This window comes from Clupea harengus, chromosome 23 (assembly GCF_900700415.2).
Source record: "Clupea harengus chromosome 23, Ch_v2.0.2, whole genome shotgun sequence".
In the NCBI taxonomy this organism is placed as follows: domain Eukaryota; kingdom Metazoa; phylum Chordata; class Actinopteri; order Clupeiformes; family Clupeidae; genus Clupea; species Clupea harengus.
In genome coordinates this window covers 4773807-4795265 of record NC_045174.1, presented here as the reverse complement: position 1 = coordinate 4795265, position 21459 = coordinate 4773807, and the positions used below count along the sequence as shown (strand labels likewise).

Here is a 21459-nt window from a genome sequence, read left to right as displayed (position 1 = left end):
CCATAATCACTTCAGAAGGGGATACACACCCTGCTTCCTGCTCTGTTGTCATGGCTCCACTACCTCTGCTTATGTTGACTCAGTAGTGAACCTGAGAGACCTTTAATAGTTCCTATAATAATATTTATTTATTACACATGGTTTTAATTTAATACTTTTTAAATGAAAATTGTAAATGAAACTTCTTGTGAGCAGATTGGGCAGATCACTCTTTTTTAAATAGAATTTTTTTCCCAGTGTCTGAACCCAAATTGTTTAAAAATCGGATTACATTTAATTACGTCTTTAAATGTTGTATGACATCTTTATGACATGCAGAGCAGGATTTACTGTGCAGTTGTCAGAGTTCCCACATTTCACCCAAATGTAATTTCATTCTCTCAGACATGTGTGTGTGGTTTCTCTGAATGTGTGTGTGTGTGTGTGTGTGTGTGTGTGTGTGTGTGTGTGTGTGTGTGTGTGTGTGTGTGTGTGGTATGCTGCTGGCCTTAATTAATGTAACGGATGAATGGGTCACTACAGGAGGCTCATGGGAAGCCTTTGGCCTCTGGCTCAGCTCTCTCCGCTGACAACCTAAGCCTCCCTCCACGGCCATAAGTCAGCCCAGACAGCGCTTTCTTTGGCTAAGAATATGACTACCCCTCTTTTTTCCTCACTGTGTGTTTGTTTTCATTCACGCCTCATGATTATTGCTGTCCAGTCTCCTGACCCACTTATCATCCATACGTCTAGTTAGTTATGGTTCAGGTGCTGCTGCGTATCTCAGGCATAGTCACCATCTGTTGGCCTTTGCCAACAGTCTGCACTAGTCTTCCATGATTATCATGCGGACCCACTGTGTCTGTAGTCGTAAACAACATCACATGGCACAGTACCTGGCTGGTGCTAGTTGGGCTTGAGTATTCTGCACAGTCATGCCGGAGTGTCAGGCTTGAGTAATCTGCACAGTCATGCTGGAGTGTCTGGCTGCAGACTGCGGTAGAGCAGTGCAGTGGAACACCGACCCCAAAGAGGGAGTGAACACGGTTTATATCAGAGATCATTTTAGATCTGCGTCTAAGTCCCTCCCTCACCCACTCACGCAAGCACACCGCCCATGCACCCAAAAAACTCACACACAGGCATACACACATTTGTTTCTGGTACTGATGCAACAAACAGTTAAGTGCTCCCCCCCAACCCCCCCACCCCCAGTGCCTCTGTTTGGAGGGTGCTGCAGGCACTATGTGTCACTCTCTGTTAAACTGGGACAGAGAATGTGAGTGTGACCCCAAGTAAACCCAGGGAGGATGGGGTCTGACACACTAATTGTCTATAAATAGCTCAGTCTGACATTCTACAGCCGCATACGGTATAGTATAAAAAACAAACATGTTATTCACAAAAAAATACATTTTGATTTCCATTTCCATTGCCACTTGCAGATAAGAGAAGAGCCAGAGGAGAAGAAAAGAGTAAAAGCAAGAGAGCAAAGAGAAGAGAATAGAAGAGACCAAATGTTACAAGACCTTTTATCCTCAAACCCATTCTATGCGTCTGCCACAAACCAATAGCAACACCCTTTAGCCCAGCGAAGCCATTGATAGGTCGACTGGAGTTGAATACAGAGGTGGCAGGAGGCTGATTGGTCAGACTGAAAACCTGGGTGTCCATTCTGTTCCCTTCTGCCTTACACCGAGCCATAACCAATTCCAGCCAATCAACACGTACAAACACAAAAGGGAGGGGTGTAACCTCCTGTGAAGGACGAGTTCCGATGAGTTACGATCAGCAAATGAAAATGATTGGAGGGCTTTAGCATATCAATTTCATGATGTAGATACTATATGTTAGCCTGACGATGTCATACTCATAATTCTAGTCAGAATATGAGTCTGATATCGCTCCATTGGGCTGTGATTATGGGGCGTGTTTCAACCGAACCAGGAGAAAAAATGCCTCTTCGCTCAATTGGTTACCTACAACCAATCAGAACAACGTAGTATGTGACCAGGGGCAGCTGATACATTACACTTTTACCGGATTCCGTAGGAAGGAAGGCAAAAACATCTTTTCGATTGACAAATGCCTTAATCGCGTTTCTCTGTTCCTCTTTCAAAATGAATGCACTGTCAATGTCTAAATGGACTCGAATCTATACATTTCAGCTCTCCAGCGGCAGCCATGTTTGTTGAAAACGAATTCAACTCGTGTGTTGGTGACGTGGTTGGTTACGTTACTGTTGATCATCTGTCCATCATCGTATAAAGCCCGCCTTAACAATTTGATTGGTACGGCCGATATCGAGCCGCAGATAATTTCTCCTCAATGGAGTAATGCCAGACCGAACTTCCCAACCCAAAAAATTGTGGGCGGGGCTAAGTTCGTCTGGCATCCAGGCTAACTGTATGTACCAACCGGTTGACTCTACATCAGCATTGACCTTGCAAGGTTCAGGGCTAAACCAGTAGATGTCCATATTAACACTGATGTGTTTCATCACAGTGCAGTCATGTCATTTAGTGTACAGCTCTAAAAAAAAAAAACACATTTAAGTGTTGCAGTACCACTTTAACTGAATCTGTAACCATCAAAATGGTGTCTCTATTGTGTCTCTGTAGGGCTCATTCAGTCCATCTAAGGGTTAAAACGGCATCATGTGTGTCCAGTGAAAGCGAACTTGTGAAAGACAAAGGCCTTTTGACTTTAAGTGTCAAGGGCAGATGGGCACAACATAATGCCCTCTTCATTGTCTCCCGTAGGTGAGTAAGCTGGAGCGCGAGAAGACGCAGGAGGTGCGGCACGAGCAGAACAAGTCGACGGTGGTGGTGACGGAGCTGCGGGCCAAGCTGCATGAGGAGAAGCTGAAGGAGCTGCACAGCGTGCGCGAGACGCTACTGCGCCAGCACGAGCAGGAGCTGATGCGCGTCATCAAGATCAAAGACGGAGAGATCCAGCGGCTCCAGGGCCTGGTGGCGGCCTTGCGCGATGGCCCCGCCGACAAGCTGCGCTCGGCCCTGGTGGTGGAGGTGCGCGAGGAGGCCCGCCGGGGCTTCGAGAGCGAGCGCGGCCGCCTGCAGCAGGAGATTCTGGAGCTGAAGGGGGCCAAGCGGCAGATGGAGGATGCGCTCAGCACCGCCGTGCAGGCCGACAAGACCAAGGCAGCTGAGATCCGCAGCGTCTACCACCTCCACCAGGAGGAGATCAACCGCATCAAGAGAGAGTGCGAGAGGGAGATCCGGCGTCTGGTACGTGGGCACTTAATGTCAAATCTGTTTAACAGACCGTATGTCATCATCAGCATTATTAATAACTAATGAATGTGAGCTGTAGAAACTCCATATGACCACCTCACATATTGAGCTCTTATTTGCAGTATTTCTTTTTAACACCTAAATTAGAAAGTAGAACTTTCTGATGAATGAACGGTACTTTTTCTAATCTTTAAAAGTAAATGCACTGTCCTACTACTGTCAAGGTGTGCTCTGTGAATTATCCCTCAACTTGAGTTCAGGGATGTTGCATAACCAGAGAGAAATTGTTTTTGCTGTTATAGAGGGCAACTGAGCCGGTTTGGAGACTCCTTGGAGAGCATGCTGGAGGCTGTGTTTTTGGTCTTTTGTGCTCATTTGTACATGTTTGTGTGTGTGTGTGCAGAGTAGTACACAGCACTGAGATAGAAGCATACACCACAGTGGAGGAATGCATCCTTAGGTTTCGACAATGATTGCAAACAGACCCTAGAAACACGAAGGGCTGGGCCACTATTCGGTTTCAATGAGAATTTTTGAAAGCGATGATATCCACGCTGACTTGCTAGTTTACTTGACAGTCACATCCTTGAACCTTTCTCCAAATGGCCAGCCTAATGCATCAGACATTATCTTGTTTACATTAATTCAACACAAGATAATCAATAGCAGTCATACAGCAGAACAACGATATAGAATACATGATAATGATAATATAGATATTTGATAATGCATCTTCTTTTGGTACACCTGGCAAGACTGAGACTTGCAATAACCTGTGTAACCATTAGAAAATGATTCTGTGCAAACAAGCACTTATAAGTGACAGTATATCTCATTCATATAGCATGTGCTAAGAGATAGGGTACTAATGTTGTAATTTTTCCCTCATACTTATGTGTCTCTTCAGCACCAGAATTACAAAGTGCGTTAACGGGACCAGAAAAATTTCCCCAGCCTTCCCTTTCCACAGAGTTTTTGCTCTGCCTGTAGATTCCCAAGTGACCAATAATACTGGAGAGGCCATATGCAGAGGCTCTCTGCATGTCATGATGGATGGAGTGTTGGCCTTGCCTGAGAATTTAGTGTGAGGCTCTTGTGTCTGGTGCAGTGCTTCTATTTAGCATCCTTTGGGACGGAACATATTCTTAAATCTCCCTAGACACTTCTCTGCATCTGAAATCCCTTCTTGTCTGTGTAGGAGTGAAATGTGGAGAAGTACTGACAGGTTTTTGAGTTTACCAATGGCTCTTCGCCACCATGCTAGTCAACAATATTTTTTATATCTTTTGATATAATGTTTTTTGTCATTCTCATACTATTTCTCAAATATTTATATTTACTTATCCATTACATGCATTTTTTACATAAGGATTTACTAATCTTCAAAATCCCACTCACAATTGATATTTCAGGTCATGTACAATTTGTCCCAAAGTTTACACTATTGTATTTTTCTATTCCTTTTATCTTTTCTTGATATGATCTACGGAAGTTGCTTGCACTGCTTGCACTGCCGCCTCACAGCAAGAAGGTCATGGGTTCGATTCCCGAAGTTGTCACCTTTCATGCATGATTTTATTCAAGTTTGTGGGTTTATCTTCAGAACAGATGAATTAAATGGGTAATTGGTATTTTATTATCATGTGGCCCAGGCAAAACAACAGCCGATAGAGGAGGATGGTCCTGTGCTGTTGTCTGTTAAAGAGTTATCGACCCAGGCATGACGTTGACCTTGTGTATCTGTCTCATATTATCCGCTCGAGCCCCAAGTTGTTTGGCTTTAATCTCCTTACTGTGATCAGCTAGCTGTGTAGGCAGGGGCAGGCTAAGGTGAGTTCATCCTCAGTTCCCAGGCAACCTCTCCTCCCAGAGGCCAAAAGAACATCAGATGCTCTCCTTTGACAGAGTGCTTGAGTTTTGGATAAGGGATATAAACTTCAGTACCATCTCATGTATTACCTTATTATTCTCCAATATGTTTTTTTACATAGTGGACCAGTTGGCTAATTGTGCCCAACAGCCAGTGTTCCTAAGTCTGTGACATCAGGAGTAACTGACCTTCTCCATGACATCACAGAGGACTGAGAAGAGACAGACAGTACGTTTTATGTCCTTTTACGAGACCCGGACAAGAACATACAACACAGGCTGGCCACATACAGTGAAGACTTAGCATTAAATCTGAGTATATATTGAGGTGGCTAAGATGCTTGCTGAAATGTATATACCTATACAGATATGTAGAAACTGCTTGGGGCCCTGAGATGCTTAGAAGGTAGGGATGTACCCGAAAGCACAAATAATGCGATGGAAACAGATATTTCTTCTAAGCTGCTTGTTATTTTTTCAGGAAAAAAAGTCGGCTTCATGTTTGACATGTCTGTGCATCAGCCATTGTGTTCTCAGATTGAGTCGTAACATTGTGGATGGCCACAAAATAAAAATGCCCATTCTGTTTGCAACATAGGATTTCTAGCCGTTTAATTTACTTAAAAGTGTCTGCTACATTCAGTAGACGCCCCCGCCGACTCAGTGCACAGCAGGCATCAGGCTGAGAGCTGACCGGCTATCACTCAGGGGAATACTCTCATCGAGTAGGAGGAGGCATCATGAACGGGGGCTAGCGAGACCAAAGCCTGGTGTGGCAGTTGAATTTCTTTCAAAACCCTGCAACCTATCAATCAGAATGAGGCTTAAAACCTGTAGCGTTTAGCTGTATGTGTTAATACCCTGCATTAAAAAAACCTAGTCAAATTGAAGCATATTTTTGTATACATCTTAACTGTAAATAGTTTTTATTTCTAAAGCTGAACAGAATCTTTTGATTTATAAAACATTCTTTTCAGTTTCTGATTGCCCAGTGTCCCCTAGTTAAAGGGTGGTGGTGGGGTTAAGACAGTTCATAAAACTTGGTGAGATGAACAGTACAGTATGAAGATGTGGAAATACATTTCATAATTCATTATATGTCAATATTAAATCAATGTGATGCTTTGAAGGTACAGCAATTGCATTGCAATATTAGGTTAGAAACTACAACATTTGCCCAGTTTAACCTGACTTCTGGTACAAACCTTGCCTTGTTCCGGTCTTCTATCCGAATATAGATGAGGGACCGGACGGTCACCTCACGTTGTTTGGGGATGTGGCGACTGGACTGGGTGGTGCAGTGCGGAAGAACAGGGCAGGAGATGATGGTTTTCATATAAAAAAAAAAACACACACACACACACACACACACACACACACACACACACACACACACACACACACACACACACACACACAGGGACTAACCCCAACAGTGCCCTCAAAATAAACAAACAAAACCATTCAGGCCGTACCGCCCGGAACTCAAGTGCGTGGCACCCTGGTCACCTGCTTGGCCGATTAGGCCCAAGTACCGGCACCTGCTCAAGGCCCAAGCCAGGCCCCCAAACTAGGCCCAGGCACGAAGTCCGAAGCTAAGTACATAGCTAGCCACCAAAATAAACACATGAACTTAACACATCACAAGGCACAGAAACAAGGCACACAGAACAAGCACAAAGGAACAGGCATAAAACAGGGCCAACGCTGTCCACACATCTAGACAGAAAACACATACACCTTCTAAAAACAGGGAAGTGTTTTACCCTACTACCTCTCATCATACCTCTCATCATTCCTCTCATCATTCCTCTCATCATTCCTCTCATCATTCCTCTCATCATTCCTCTCATCATTCCTCTCATCATTCCTCTCATCATTCCTCTCCGCTGCCTCTCTGTTGTGTGTCTCTCAGCCTGCCTCCCTCTTGCAAATGAGGCACCTCTTAAATAGGGCACAGCCACGTTGGCTTAATTAACTCCCACATTGGCATCAGGTGAGCCCAGCCCCAAACATTATGGGGTGGAGTCCAAAAGTCTTAAAGGGCACCATGTTTTTTTGGCCACGGTGAGGAGGGGGAGAATTCACCTTCTCACAATAGAGACAGATCATTTTGTTGACTGAACAGATACAGATACAGATACAGATACAGATACAGATACAGATACAGATAATGAGGTCTCTGTACATCTCTATTAGACGGCACTGAGGGCATATGTAGTTCAGAACTTCATTGCAGTTGATTGGAATGTTTAAGCAGTACTGCTGACCTCAGTGGAAAAGCATTTACTTATCTGAGCATGTTCACTAGCTTCAGAAGGCCAGTGGGGTGCATATGATGACACTCCACTGAAATAGCCTACCTTACCGAAACCTTTTTTTTAGTATGCAGTATAGTGCTTTTTGAATAAGTCACACACACAAGTCGGCGTGGGTTTGTGTGAACTTTATTGAATCACCCATCATGTCTTCATACAGGACATACTCTGCCTACAGACCCTGTGCATTATGGGAGATGCAGTTATATTAAACTGCACCTAACAGCACATCTTTACCTTTACCTTTATCTTTAAGAAGAAATGAAATTTCTGTGCAAACCATTACAAACATGACATGACATGAGCTTCATATTTTCTTACTCTAATGCTCATATTAGGCAATTGCTCTCTAAACTCTATCACAACCCATGGCTTATTTTATTTCAGTATATAGTCTCTAGTTTTAGTTCTTATTCCACAGCTGTCAATGAGTGACTTGGGGGAGGCGGGACTGAACATTGCATCTTGGTCTACTGGGTGTTTTTACTCGTGAGGTATTCAGGTTTGGCACCTTACTTAACATCATTTTAGAGCTAAACCCAGCATTCCTCAAGTAGCCTGTGTGATTTAAAGGTTCAGTCTGTGATTCTAATCCCATACAATTTTTTCTCAAATTCAAAGAATAGCTCCTCATGCTCCTCTAGCTGTCCACTCAGTATTGGAGAAATAAAATAAAAAACCTCTGGTGTTTGTACACAGTCCTGGCTGTAAAAGGTTGAACAAACCCAGTGGCTCAGATCAACTCATAAACAATCAACGCCAATCAACACATGTGACTGGAAGTGAGGAGTGCGATTTGATTGGCTGTTGAGCTCAAATATCAGTTTCTTTTACCTTTATTGACGTCTACCCTAGCTAACTAAGCTATCAATTGCATTCTAGGAGTTCTAGACAAACAAAACAAACAAAAAAAATACATATAGTACATAAAAATGACAAAAATACAGTTAAAAAAGTTAGCATCTGCTTATCATATTCAGTCTAGCCTAGTTCCAACTATCCTAATCCAACACCCAAATGATCATCATACAGGCACTGCTGCCCGACCCTGTGTATTCTATTCTATTTCACTGGAGCCTACTGAAGATCCAAACCACAATTTGCTCAACTTTTCCTCTCTAATGCTCATCATTAAATATTTGTTTTCTTTTTCACAGGGCCCGGACACCCATACAAAATTGAATGCTGTAATTGTATTCCTTTTACACCCCTTATCAAAATTAAACTACATCCTGTTTACATTTTTGTACACCAGCTCTAACTGGATTAGAAAAAAACAATACAAGCAGCTACAGGCTCATAAAAGATAGGCTTCTGTCTATGACACTGCGATGTCAGTTGCTTTGAGCGCAGATTTATAACTCGCTGACATGGATTAGTGAGGCAGTTACCCTCCTACGTCTAAGTACCTTCGTATTGTATGATGGTATTAGAAAACTGTGTGGTTGTCTAAGCCAAGCAGGGAAGTAATGGCATTATATTCTTCAACATTCCATGTGTTATACCTTCAATCCACTTCTAATATTTATGCTGAAATGAAGGGATGTTTCAACATGATTCTCTGCTGCCATATTTCACTGGACAAAAGCAACATTCTCAGTGACCACACATCAGTGGCTTATTTGCTGCTTCTCTGAATCCTGTTTCAAACCCACAGTGTGTTGGATCAGAACTAGAGGGGCCAGGGATCTGGCTGGGTTTGTGTATCAGCGTGCACCACGCCCCCGTCTGAAGGATGCAGCACTCTGCCAAATATGTGGCCCACAGGGAGTACACTCTGTGACTGCGGCAGTCACAGAGGCCCAGCCCATCACACACACACACAACCACACACGCACACACGCACACACACACACACACACACACACACACACAAAACACACAGAGAAACATACTCACAGAAGCACACACACACAAAAAGAGGCTACAGGCAATCTAGTTTGTAGGGATCTTGCCGAATCACAGGACAATATGTCCCTGGCTGGGCATTACAAAATGCATTGATCCACTCCATAGGACTCTCACCCCCAACCCCTACTTGCACTATCTAAACTGCTGTCTCAGTGGATACATAGATTGTTGTGGAAACACCTTTGTCCGTCTCATCGCTCTCAACCCCCCCCCCTCCTTGGCACGGCAGCAGGGGGGGAGGACGTGGGGGAACCATGAGTCATTTGTCACACTAATGGAGCGAATGTTGACTTCAGGTGGGCGGTGAAGGCACCCACCCTCGCTGTGGCATTAACATGCTGTAACAGAAACTGATGGCATGCGTGGCAAAACAGATGTAATACATGATAGGAGATGCCATCCCTTATTCACCCTTGAAGGGCAAATGTGAAATAGATCCAGGTAGCAATGAGGTGTTTGCATCTACAGCGCAGACCTGGATGTAAGAAACAGAACATGCCATCCGGAGTGCCTGTCGCACTAATCTATTCAAAAACAGGAGCCATACCAGAAAAAAAACGCTGGGGGAAAAAAAAACTGTTCTAGAGCATTTCTGAAAACCACGATCCCTCGTCTTTACCAAGCTGAGCGGCTAGGGAATTCCCTCCCAGAGGTGTGTGTCAGAGACAACTGCTTCCTTCCTCGTCTCAGTGATGTCTCATGTCAGTCACTTAATGGAGCGAGTCGCCTCAGAAGATGTGAAGGCTTCTGCTCCCAGCCTCTGCACAGTAGCCAAAGAACAGCCAAAGGCAGACTACTTTCTATTTGTTATATGCAGGAACAGGTCAATGATGAGGCCATGAAGGCATCTGTTGTGTTAGGGAACTGGGAACATTTACCATGAGAAATTGTGGGTGGCGTTAACAAGCAAGGGGATATGTAACAATGAATCAGTGGCAGGATTTGACTGCATTTATCTATAATCTAAGTGGGTGAATGTAAAGAGGAATGAGAATTAGCAGCCTCATTTGGGAAAGGTCAAACTGAATAAGTCTTTTGCATGATGAGATGTGTGAAGAATGCTAAATCAAGATTACGGCCACAGAGAATACCTGGGGGGTACATCAACATTGCACACACACACTTGTGTGTGTGTGTATGTGTGTGTGTGTGTGTGTGTGTGTGCGTGTGTGTGCGTGTGTGTGTGTGTGTGTGTGTGTGTGTGTGTGTGTGTGTGTGTGTGCGTGTGCGTGTGTGTGAACTGCCTCATTAAGTAGCAGTGCTGAATCTCATGGCTAGAGGGATGGTCTTGTCAAAAGATATGAGGTTATGGATAAGGCCCTTGTTGAGCTGACACACACACACACACACACACACAGACACACACAGAACGATAGGCACAGACAGACACAGACACACACACACAGCGGGCCACTGAGGCAGTGACAAACACGGGCAGGGTGTGCTCAGAGACAGGCAGTCCCAGGGTTCAGTCTTCCTTTGCTTTGCTGGAGGTCAGATTTGAGGTGATTTGCAGATGTACTGTCTGCACGTGATTCTCAGTCGTCTCGTTTGGATACAAAATATGCAGTTTCATGTCATTTGAAAAGAGCAGACATCGCAGTAAGTATTGATCTTTTCATATTTAATACTGGGAATGTAATTCCTGCTTAAATGGACTTTGCTGGGTTGTAATTCGAGAGGATTTTAGGTGCCCTCTAAGAGGTATCAGGTCTTTCCCCTCAGAGGTACAAAACAGTTAATAAAAAGAATGCTCAGTATTCAACTCATCGTGGCACTATGTACTTATGTTCAGATTCAAAATGACTTTGGTAATTACTAGTTTAAAGGTACAGTCCGCAATTCTCATCCCATATGCTTTTTGTCAAATTCAGCTAATTGTTCCTCACGGCCCTCTAGCTGTCGCGCTGAAATATCAGCAACCTTTTCGCGAAACCCAAACTGAATCGCAGACTGCATCTTTAAAGACCTTTAGTGAGCATCTAATTTGCTTTATGTGACATGTTTTGTAATGAAACAGCGGTTAATATGCTGACATGCCTGTCCGCCCGCCCGCTTAAGCCATTTTAATCTCATAAAGTGGAGGCTGAATTGCCAGTGTATGTGAAGCGTTTTTTGGCACATCTAACAGAGACCAGATGAGTGAGTCATGATTGATGTAAGGCCTTGTGCTATGCCTTGAACACTCTCCTGACAGTTTAAGAGGTAGAGCATGCGCTTAGAGGTTTCCATGGTGATGTGGTGATGATGACTCCATGGACTCTGAGCAGCTGTGGCTTTTATATGTGTGTGTGTGCACATGCGTGCTGTTGCTCTGTTTCTGTGTGTTATTGTGTGTCTGCCCTTACCATATGTGAGCTGTGTAAATTATACAATGCTTGAAATGCTTGTGAATGCTGTCTGTGTGAAACTTATTTGTTGTGGAATGTGTGTGTGGGTGTGTGTCAGCATGTGTTTTTGTTGTCATTGCTGTTGTTGTTGCTGTTATATGTTGTGTGTCCAATCTCCAAAATACAAAGGTGTAGGATTTGCCGTGTATGCTCTATGTTTAGGATTTTGTTGAACCTGGGATGTTTTTTTCTCTATACCTTCTAATGTCAAATCTTTCTTGCTTGACTGAATTTGCCTCAAGCAGAGGGTCCTTTTCCAGAACAAACAAACAAATAGGCCTACGGTATAAAATCAGTTATAATTCAAAAGTGTACTGATTGAAACATTTAATATGCACACATCCATGCTCCATTTTCTTTTATAGTGTAAAAGTTTATGTGACTGTGCGTGTTTTTGTGTATTTTTGCCTAGGTGTCTGTGTGTGTGTGTGTGTGTGTCTATCATATATATTTGCATGTGTATATGGTCTGTGTGTGTCCTGCTAGTATGTGTGTGTGTATGTGTGTGTGTGTGTGTGTGTGTGTGACCGTGTTGTGTTCTCCTCCTGTAGATGGATGAGATAAAGGTAAAGGACAGAGCAGTGGCGGGGCTGGAGCAAAAGCTGGGGGTGCAGACGGGCGTGGCCCAGCGTCTGGCCCTGCTCAGGGAGGCCGAGCGTCAGGCCGCCGGCCCCAGGTCTGAGCCTCCTTACTCAAGTAGTGCAGGAGACTCCCTCGAGCCCTCAGCCAGCCCTGTAAGCACTTTAACCCTCATCTTCACCTTCCATCCTCACCTCTCCCCACACACACACTCACACACACCTACCCCATCACCCCTGACACCACTAACACTGCTACCGCTGCTCTTGCTGCTTCTGCTGCTTCTGCTGCCATAGACCTCACCAGACACATTCGACTCTTCCTTCATTGCGGTCATGCCTTCAAAATGGCCACTGCAGTCCCAGTGCCTCTGCTCTGCTTTTCTGTGTTGTGGATCTGCGGCATAGAAGAGCTTGCCCTCAGATGCTGCTTTGAACTTACTTTGAACTCAGGTTGTTATAAAACAGTTTTTTTTTTTTTTTACTTTTCCAAAGCAGCTAATCGTCTTTGCATAATTATGCTTTTATGTTACTGCTGAAATGAGTTTAAGCTGGGCTGCTTTTCATGTTATTTGGCTTGGAGCATGTCACATTCGTGGAGGCTAATTTCATCATTAGATGACATAAAAGGATTGGTGACTCACAACTGGTACTCCTGAGATTCACTCACACGCATATGAATGGAGAGTCACAAAAACAGGACACAAACGAGGAGACACATATCTTGTGAAGGGCTGCTAAATCAATTTCATTGCTCTAAAACACATTCTTACAACCAACCTTCCATTCATAACAACTAATTATTCTCATGTCATGCAAGCCTCCTAACATCTGTCTGCAGTAACATGCCAAAATCCTACACTAGTCTTAAAGCTAGAAATACCACAAGTAGTAAAGCTAGTTGAAAAACATTCAAAACAGACAGAGTAGCATCACTGACCGCCATCGCTATGCTGTTAATCAGTTGAGGAGGAGGAGGAGGAGGAGGTGTTCTGCAGACCATGTCCAATGAATGGCACACAACAGTGTGATGTGATTGTTTCTGATCTATCTTAACACAGCCGACCCCCATGTAGTGACTTGGGTGGCCATTAGCCTTGGGGCAGTCACGGCCACATTAAAAGTCAAACCATTGAACTTCCAGCCCCTTCATTTTATCTTTCGGACATTCAGCAGTAATGCCCCCATCTTGTCACCGTTGTCAGGGAGATGTGTGTTTGGCTCGGTTCCACACTGCATCGCAGAACCCACTGGGAACTGTGCTCGTATTTTAATCTTGATCAAACGTGCAGCATCATGAGAGCCTTTCATGTTCCCTGTGGAGTTCAGTTGAATGTCTTAATGACTGAGGGGCTTGGTGCATTTTTGCTGACTCATGTAGCTTATTAAAGGTTGCCCCTTTTTTCTTTCTAAAATATTTTCCTCTCCTCTGGCTCTTTAAGGCTTCTAATGGTGGCATGTGACCCTTGTGCATCCCCCTCCAGATTCATATCAGTCCTTTATGACAAAGAACTAGCAAACTACATAAACCATAATCATGGTACATCTATTGTAGTTAATAAAATGTCTCCTGCACCAACTGAGTAAGGACTCGAAGTGTTTGTAAATGATTGCTTTATAAAACACTTTTAGTTGTTTTTCACTGAGGCACAACCATGTTAGGTTATTACATTTATCATTGAATGTATCTGGAATGTCTGCTTGGATAAATGATCTGGGTATGGCAGGAATATTCATTTCTGCAATTACCACCACTGTGCATGTTGATATTTCACTGATATTTCACGCTGTGTGATGACCTACCTAAGTTATGTAGAATAGCCTGCATCTGTTATGGAACAACTTCAACTCCACCAGAGATACACACCAGCCACGTGGGAGAACTCCAAAAACAGAAGTTAATACAGAAGACACACATACACACACACACACACACACACCCTACACACACGTAGCCAGCGGCATCTCCATTTAAAACACAATCAAGTACATGAAGCTTACAGTAGGCAAACCCTATAGCTGGCTGGTACATTCTCAGAGCAGGGAGTTGTGCAGTGTGTGCTCTCTGTGGTGCTTCGCTCCTCCTGCCAATGGGATAGTGGTGGTCTTGAGCTGCTGCCTGGTTCCAGTTCAAGTGCAGTGGGTTTCTTTTTCAAGGGACAGCAGTTGGACGAAAAGGACGCCCGCCGCTTCCAACTGAAGATCGCCGAGCTGAGTGCCATCATACGCAAGCTGGAGGACCGTAATGCCCTGCTGTCCGAGGAGCGCAACGAGCTAGTGAGTGATTCAATTCAATTACATTTTATTCATGTATGTATATAGCACCATTAAACAATAGACATAGTCTCAAAGTGCTCAAAGAAAGGAGACATAATGAGAGAATGGAATTAGGTATTCTGAATTATTGTCTTGTATGTGTATGTATACGTACTGTATATGTATAATGGTGGAGAACAATGGTCCCAATCAACAGTGTTTCAAACAGTGGTCCTTCCATAGGGAGAGAAGAGAGACGAGTTAGCACACCAGTTAAAAACATCATGTCATAGTAGCCAGGCCTCAGAGAGATGGCAAAGAAAGGAGGAAGGAGAAGTTCTAAGGTGAGAGGTCACATGACACACGAGAGGTCCTTGGCAGCCTTGGCCTATGGCAGCATCACTAAGGGATGGTGCACGCTGGTCCAGGATGGCAGGCCAATCGCAAAGAGCTAACAGCAGCGGCAGCCCTTTTCTACCAAAGGCTCTTCAATGAGTACTGGACCTCTGTTGTTGATGGGCGAGCGCAGACTACAGTTTGTGCATGAACGTTATGGCAATCACTTATTTTGTGGGTGCTGTTACAAAAAAGAATGTCTCCCTTGTTTATACTCACAAATGACTCATGCGTTATTTATTTAATCATTGATGGATTCATGTTGTGAATCATGGTTGGTGGTTGCTAGTTTTACTTTTTGTTTCTTCACTTGTGTGTGCCAAGGTCACTGCTAGATAGTTTCGAGTGGGAAGGAGTATTCGGGCCTGATCAGCTTGAAGGCACTTGGTGCGGCCAGAAAGTAGTATGCAAGCTGTGTTGCTAAGCTTTTGGGATTTTTGGCAATCCATCCTACTTACTACACTAGAGAGGACACCAGCCAAATGTAAGAGGAGCCTGTCTACATGACAAGGATATGTATGGATGAGTCACTGAACCCTCACTCTCCATCAGAAAAGAAAGGAGATCCAGAGAGGGATAATCTCAGACTCTAAGTGGACACTGTGGAGCTTGCTGCTGACAGCAGCTGGGCTGGGAGTCACGTCTACTTAATGAGGCTCCAGTGAGGCCTCCGTCAGGTGCCAGCGGGGATGTGGTTTTGTTTGTTTATGTTTGTCCACTCCCAAACTCAATACTACTGCCCAACATCCCTTTATTTTGGCAAGCTGGGGAAGGTAGTATGCCCAAAGCAGTGTACTTGATTGTGTTTGCTCTGCAGGCACCCATGCGTGTCAGTTTCAGTGACAACTCTATGTAATGAAACCGTCTCAGGTATGCTGACCTCTATCGTGGTCCACCTCGATCCCATAAAGCCATAACTGCCATTTCTGTCATCCTAAGCATTATGTGCAATGGAAAAGATTCTTTTTTTTTAAGGGTCTGTGACATTGATAGATGACTTTGTTTCCCCCTCTCCCCCTGGCCAAGGCCAGAAATCAATAGTGATCCACAGTGATTTAAATACAGTTTTGTTACTTATAAATAATAAACCACTGGTAATTCTAAGTGTCTCTTTTAACACCTTCAAACCATGACCCACTGTAACTAGTGCAATGCAGATTTCAGTGTAAGACTTAAGCTGTATTGATAACTAAAGACGTAAGAAGGTTAATAACGGTGATGTGTACAAAGCTGCCCCTCTGTGCCACGCCATTGGCCCCCTGCTGACGGCTCTGCGTCACTGCACTCTAGAGGAGCCGTCTGCGATGGGAGGGGCCTGTTTGCTTATGCAAGCTTTCATCGGCCAGATATCCTGAGGATGAACTAATCTATTTCTGTGTATTACCGTAATACTGGTGCAACTCTCCTCATCAGGAGAAACTGGAGGCTTGTGCAGCCTAAAATCACGGTGTGAATAAGATTCATAAATTGGATTTTATGCAGAAAAACAAAGCCTAAATTGTATTGTATTTCTCTCGAGGTGATGGATCGAGGTTGTTTTTATTGTCAGATGGCGAGAAGCAATTCCAGGATTTTGTTAGTCCGCTTATCTAGTTACACAAAGCAAATTCAATCAAGTGCAGATGCTGTTGAATAGAGAACCACATTCAGCCTGGCACTCAGCTGTGATTAGGGTGCATCTGAAAATGCACCGCAGTCCCCCGCCAGCTCTCCCTGGCCTGCCCTGAGAGGCAGCTTTCTCACGGAGACAGAGGCTCACTCTGAGTGCCTGTGTGGAGCTGCTAATGCTCTCAGTCAGAGACACACGGGTGTCTTTCCCCCAGTAAGAGGAGTAAGCCGGTGATAGTGGGCGTCAGACAGGCATTGTGTCGAGCGTCTGAAAGCTGCGTGTCCGATTCCTCTTGCATAAAAGATTTTAGGATTTGCCCCCAAGGATCATGGGGGATGAGCCCCACTCCAGTCTGACATGGTTGCTCAGCTGACACATAGCTCAATCTGTGTGGGTGTGTGTGTGTGTGTGTGTGTGTGTGTGTGTGTGTGTGTGTGTGTGTGTGTAGGTGTGTGTATGTGTGTGTGTGTGTGTGTGTGTGTGTGTGTGTGTGTGTGTGTGACAGAAATAGAGAGGGAAGGAAAAATGAGTGGATGTGAATGTGGAGTGAAAAGGGGTTCTGATCCACCTTCTTTACCCATCCAGCCACAGAGATGCACTCTGTGCCTGGAGGAAGAGGTTGGACAGTGAGTGCCTACACCTCTCAAATACATAATATCACAAATCTCTCTTTTTCTTTCTCTCTCTCTCTCGCATCTCTCAATGGCACATATTAATGACAGTATTGTTTATGTAAAAGGGGATAAATTGATATAATGTTTTGTGTCTGTGTGTGTGTGTGTGTGTGTGTTTGCAGCTGAAGCGACTGCGGGAGGCTGAGAGTCAGTATAAGCCTATATTGGATAAGAACAGGCGACTGACTCACAAGAATGAGGAGCTGGCCCACGCCTTCAGACGTATGGAGAACAAACTGCGTTTCGTCACACAGGAGAACATTGAGATGGTAACCCCTCACCCCCACCCCCACCCCCCCACACACACACCTTTTTGACGCACACACTCACTTATAGTCCTTAGATTCCTACAGAATGAACAAATACAGGTCCCTACACATAGAAGTAGGGATATCTGAGATGTAAACATGCATTCAGTGAATCAAATGGTGATTTATCAAAGACTGTGTTGACTGTAGATGTAGTGTAGATGAATGAAACAGTATTTCACACCTACGCCCTACTACTAACACACCATATGTCTACTGCTAGATCATACCATGGAGACCTTTCCCTTATGTTCTCACTACTGGAGAACCAGGCAGAGCGTCTGTTCTCTAATGTTACTCATTCTTCTCAGTCAGGTTATGCATAGCTTTACTAGAACATTCTTTTGATATTTATGATTAGGATTCATTGTGTCATAGTCACAAACACGATTTCAGGTTTCCTTAAATTCTCTTCATTATCCAAGTGTATGTAAGTGTTCATCATGTAAGAGTTTGTATGTAAGTGTTCATTATGCTATGCATTCAGAGAGGGTGTGTGTGTGTGTGAGAGGGACCTGTCCATTTTAAAAACGATGTCCCTTATCTCCATGTTGGCTGAATGTGGCACAGACACAGCATGTGTTTTTGCAGAGGAGGTCAGGGTCCATCCGGAGGCCAAGCTCACTCAATGCCTTGGATCAGAGTCAGGACGAGAGGGAGATTGAGTTCCTCAAACTGCAGGTTCTGGAGCAGCAGAACATCATTGATGACCTGTCCAAGGTTGGCCCGCAGTGATGACACACACACACACACACACACACATATGAGAAAGCATGCTCTGTAAATGCACTGTAAAATGTCACACATGCATTTAACAACATCGTTGACCACACGCCTAAGGTAATGCCATGGTCATGGAACACATAAGGCTGTCATTCGTACACACAAACACACACACACACACACACACACACACACAGTGTAATTACATGCATACACACGCACACACACACACACACACACACACACACACACACACACACACACACACATGCCTCATACAATAAACACCTGTATATGCTGTGTGAACACACAAATAGTCTCCCCCACACATGTCCGACATTACTGATGATTTATCCAAGTGATTGCCATGACAACACCTCCCACTGCTCAGCTCAGCCTCCCTCTCTGCTGCATGTGCAGAGGCACACACAGAAATACTGACCTAGCAGACACACCATCAGAGGCATACCACGCACAAACACAGACTTCATGCAATCCTTTTATGTACCAGGATGGGATGCTCATATGCTCAGTGCTGATCCACACACAGTGCTGATGTGTTCAAAGATACACTCACCCCATCAGCATGTGTGCGTTATTCACCGCTACAGTATGTTATTCTGGAGCGTGACTCCATTAAAACATGCTAGGCTTTGAGTGCGGATGGAAGCGCTCCCGCCTTGGCCGTTAAATGTGGCATTAACGGCATGGATATTTCCATTATCGGTGACTGAATGTGTTTTTTATAGGCACTTGAAACTGCAGGATACGTGAAAAGTGTCATAGTAAGTTATTCTGATTTTCACTTCTTAATGGGTCTCAAAGTACTGTATTTCACTAATTTACTTCGACTGCAAAACATTCATTTTAAATTATTGTGGCAGCTCCCATGTGTCAAAAAACACTCAGTCCAAATCAGTACTTGTATCACACCTATGTGTTATTTATAAAGATTTATAAAGTATCTATGTTTTACGTAGATACATTTGGCTGAGCAGGAGGCAAGATGCTTGCAAGCATGAAGCTTTAACGTGTGGTAGATAAAATCCAAAGCTGCAAGAAAGCGATTTTATCTCTCTTTTAATAGTTAAATTGTTTGAAATGCTGGTAACTCTGTATGCTGTTCCGTGAGATAAGACTGATAGCAGGAGTGCAGGTGGGTGCTGTGTGTGGTCAGTGTGCTCATCTTTGCATTGCCCCAGGAGAGGGACATGTTGCTGAGGTACAGAAGACAAGATTCAGGTCGACGAAGGAAGAACAAGGCCGGCAAGGTATGTTAATGTGTCTGCGGGCCTCTCTCTTTCTTCCTTTCTGTCTCTCTCTCTCTCTCTCTCTCTCTCTCTCTCTCTCTCTCTCTCTCTCTGTCTCACTGTGTGTCCAATAACAGTATTGCGACTTTCATTTAAAAGCAGCGAGCAGTTCTTTGTGCTTCTACAGTTGCATATAATATTCATATGATTACATGTAACATTCATTTGAACGAGCATAAATAATATTAAATTGAAAATGTACTATAGATAGACAGATTAAGACAGAATAGATTGAGATTACCATTAAGAAGGGGATTAAGAATAATAACAGGATTAAGATATTAGACCATCCATCCAGCATGTAGCATGGAATGTACAGAAGCATACAGCTGTTGTTTGCATTCTGCAGCCGGTGATAGAGACATTCTTCGGATATGATGAAGAGGCTTCCATGGACTCGGACGGCTCATCCCACTCCTACCACACGGACCGCACACCCTGCACGCCTGACGACGACCTGGAGGAGGTGAGGAGGGCCACGTGAGACCTGCCCAGGGATCAGGGCTTGAATGGAGACATGCTGATGACAGGGGTCCAGGCAAACAAGCTGACATTTCAGACACATATCTTCAGTGACATTTTCAGATCAAAAGCCTTGATATATACACTACCATTCCCACCTGGGGAGAGGTGTTGTCACGTATTCTTAAAGCGTGTGTGTGTGTGTGTGTGTGTGTGTGTGTGTGTGTGTGTGTGTGTGTGTGTGTGTGTGTGTGTGTGTTTATCACAGGGCATGATAAGAGAAGAAACAGAGCTGAGGTTTCGCCAGTTGACTATGGAGTACCAGGCACTGCAGCGGGCATACGCTCTCTTACAAGAACAGGTTGGGGGCACGTTTGATGCTGAGAAGGAAGTCAAGGTACCTTCACAAACACAAAGTACCAAACGTCAGTGTCCACAGTGCAAAACTAAAGACACAACAGGGCAAAGAACAATATTGTAATATTTCATTGCTTATACAATTTGCATTTCACAGTTACACTTCATGCCTTAAATCATGATCATAAACCTTATGACAAGTGACATGTAATAATCAGACTGTAATAAATGTCTGTAAAATTGGTAAAAATGAGACTTTTGCCCAGAGCATACTGTTCATAAGGATGTCAATACAAGAGTGATGTAAGTTAGATCTGGACTTGTGCAATTCATTCATTCTCTCTGTTTACATAAAGAAAAACTGTCTACATTCCTTTCAGACACGAGAACAAATGCAAGCTGAACTCATTCGCTACCAAACCAGAGTCCAAGACCTTGAGTGTGTTTTAAGTCAGCAAGGCCAGGTAGGACAAAACACCAGCACTTATGCCCTCTACACAGTAAAAAAAAGAAAGAAAAGTGTTCTTGTAAGCAAGCAAGCAAGCAAGCTGATATTGTCTGAATGCCTTTAGTTTGCTTTTCATGAGATATCCAAGAAAGTTTGATGACATTAAATTGAAAAGTCCTTTCACAGCATTACTCATAGAGGACACTGTCACACATCTTTCATCCGAGGAATAAACAACTATGTGACAAAACACCATATGCTGCTAGGCATTAAATGGGCCTGTGCAGACTCACCAGCTAGATTGCCTATTACCGGCCCTGATAGTGTCATTAGCTTCTCTTCCGGTAATTGCATACCGTAAGGAACTGCTTGACAGAGGTGCCGCCTGCCTCTCTCACTCCCATCTCCTCCCCTGCTCCTCTTCCCTTCCCAGAGTTAGAAGCCAGGCAGAGAGAGTCTGAGCTCTCCAGAATGAATTACGCCTTACAGGAACTGTATGGCATATCACATTTCATGTGAACTGTGGAGAACAGAGGGCTGCCTGCTCTAAATTGCTTTGGGAACATTGGGCACATCTTCAGGGAGCCCAGAGAGGGTTCTGACTCAACGGGGGCAGT

At 44.1% G+C, this 21459-nt stretch overlaps 1 protein-coding gene across 26 annotated transcripts in view; it reads left to right on the top strand.

Moving 5' to 3' along the window:
- Positions 1-21459, top strand: part of jakmip3 (Janus kinase and microtubule interacting protein 3) — a 43019-nt gene that overhangs the window by 9178 nt on the left and 12382 nt on the right. For 9 of the 26 annotated variants that reach the window (XM_042703380.1, XM_031561650.2, XM_042703381.1 and 6 more), the window contains 10 exons: positions 2742-3227; positions 12273-12455; positions 14457-14576; positions 17357-17503; positions 18113-18262; positions 19015-19050; positions 19468-19536; positions 19925-20041; positions 20306-20434; positions 20775-20858. In XM_042703380.1, coding sequence (XP_042559314.1) covers positions 2742-3227; positions 12273-12455; positions 14457-14576; positions 17357-17503; positions 18113-18262; positions 19015-19050; positions 19468-19536; positions 19925-20041; positions 20306-20434; positions 20775-20858 — 1521 coding nt within the window. The remainder of the gene's footprint in view (positions 1-2741; positions 3228-12272; positions 12456-14456; positions 14577-17356; positions 17504-18112; positions 18263-19014; positions 19051-19467; positions 19537-19924; positions 20042-20305; positions 20435-20774; positions 20859-21459) is intronic. The other 17 variants (XM_042703385.1, XM_042703384.1, XM_042703402.1 and 14 more) reach the window with 8 other exon arrangements.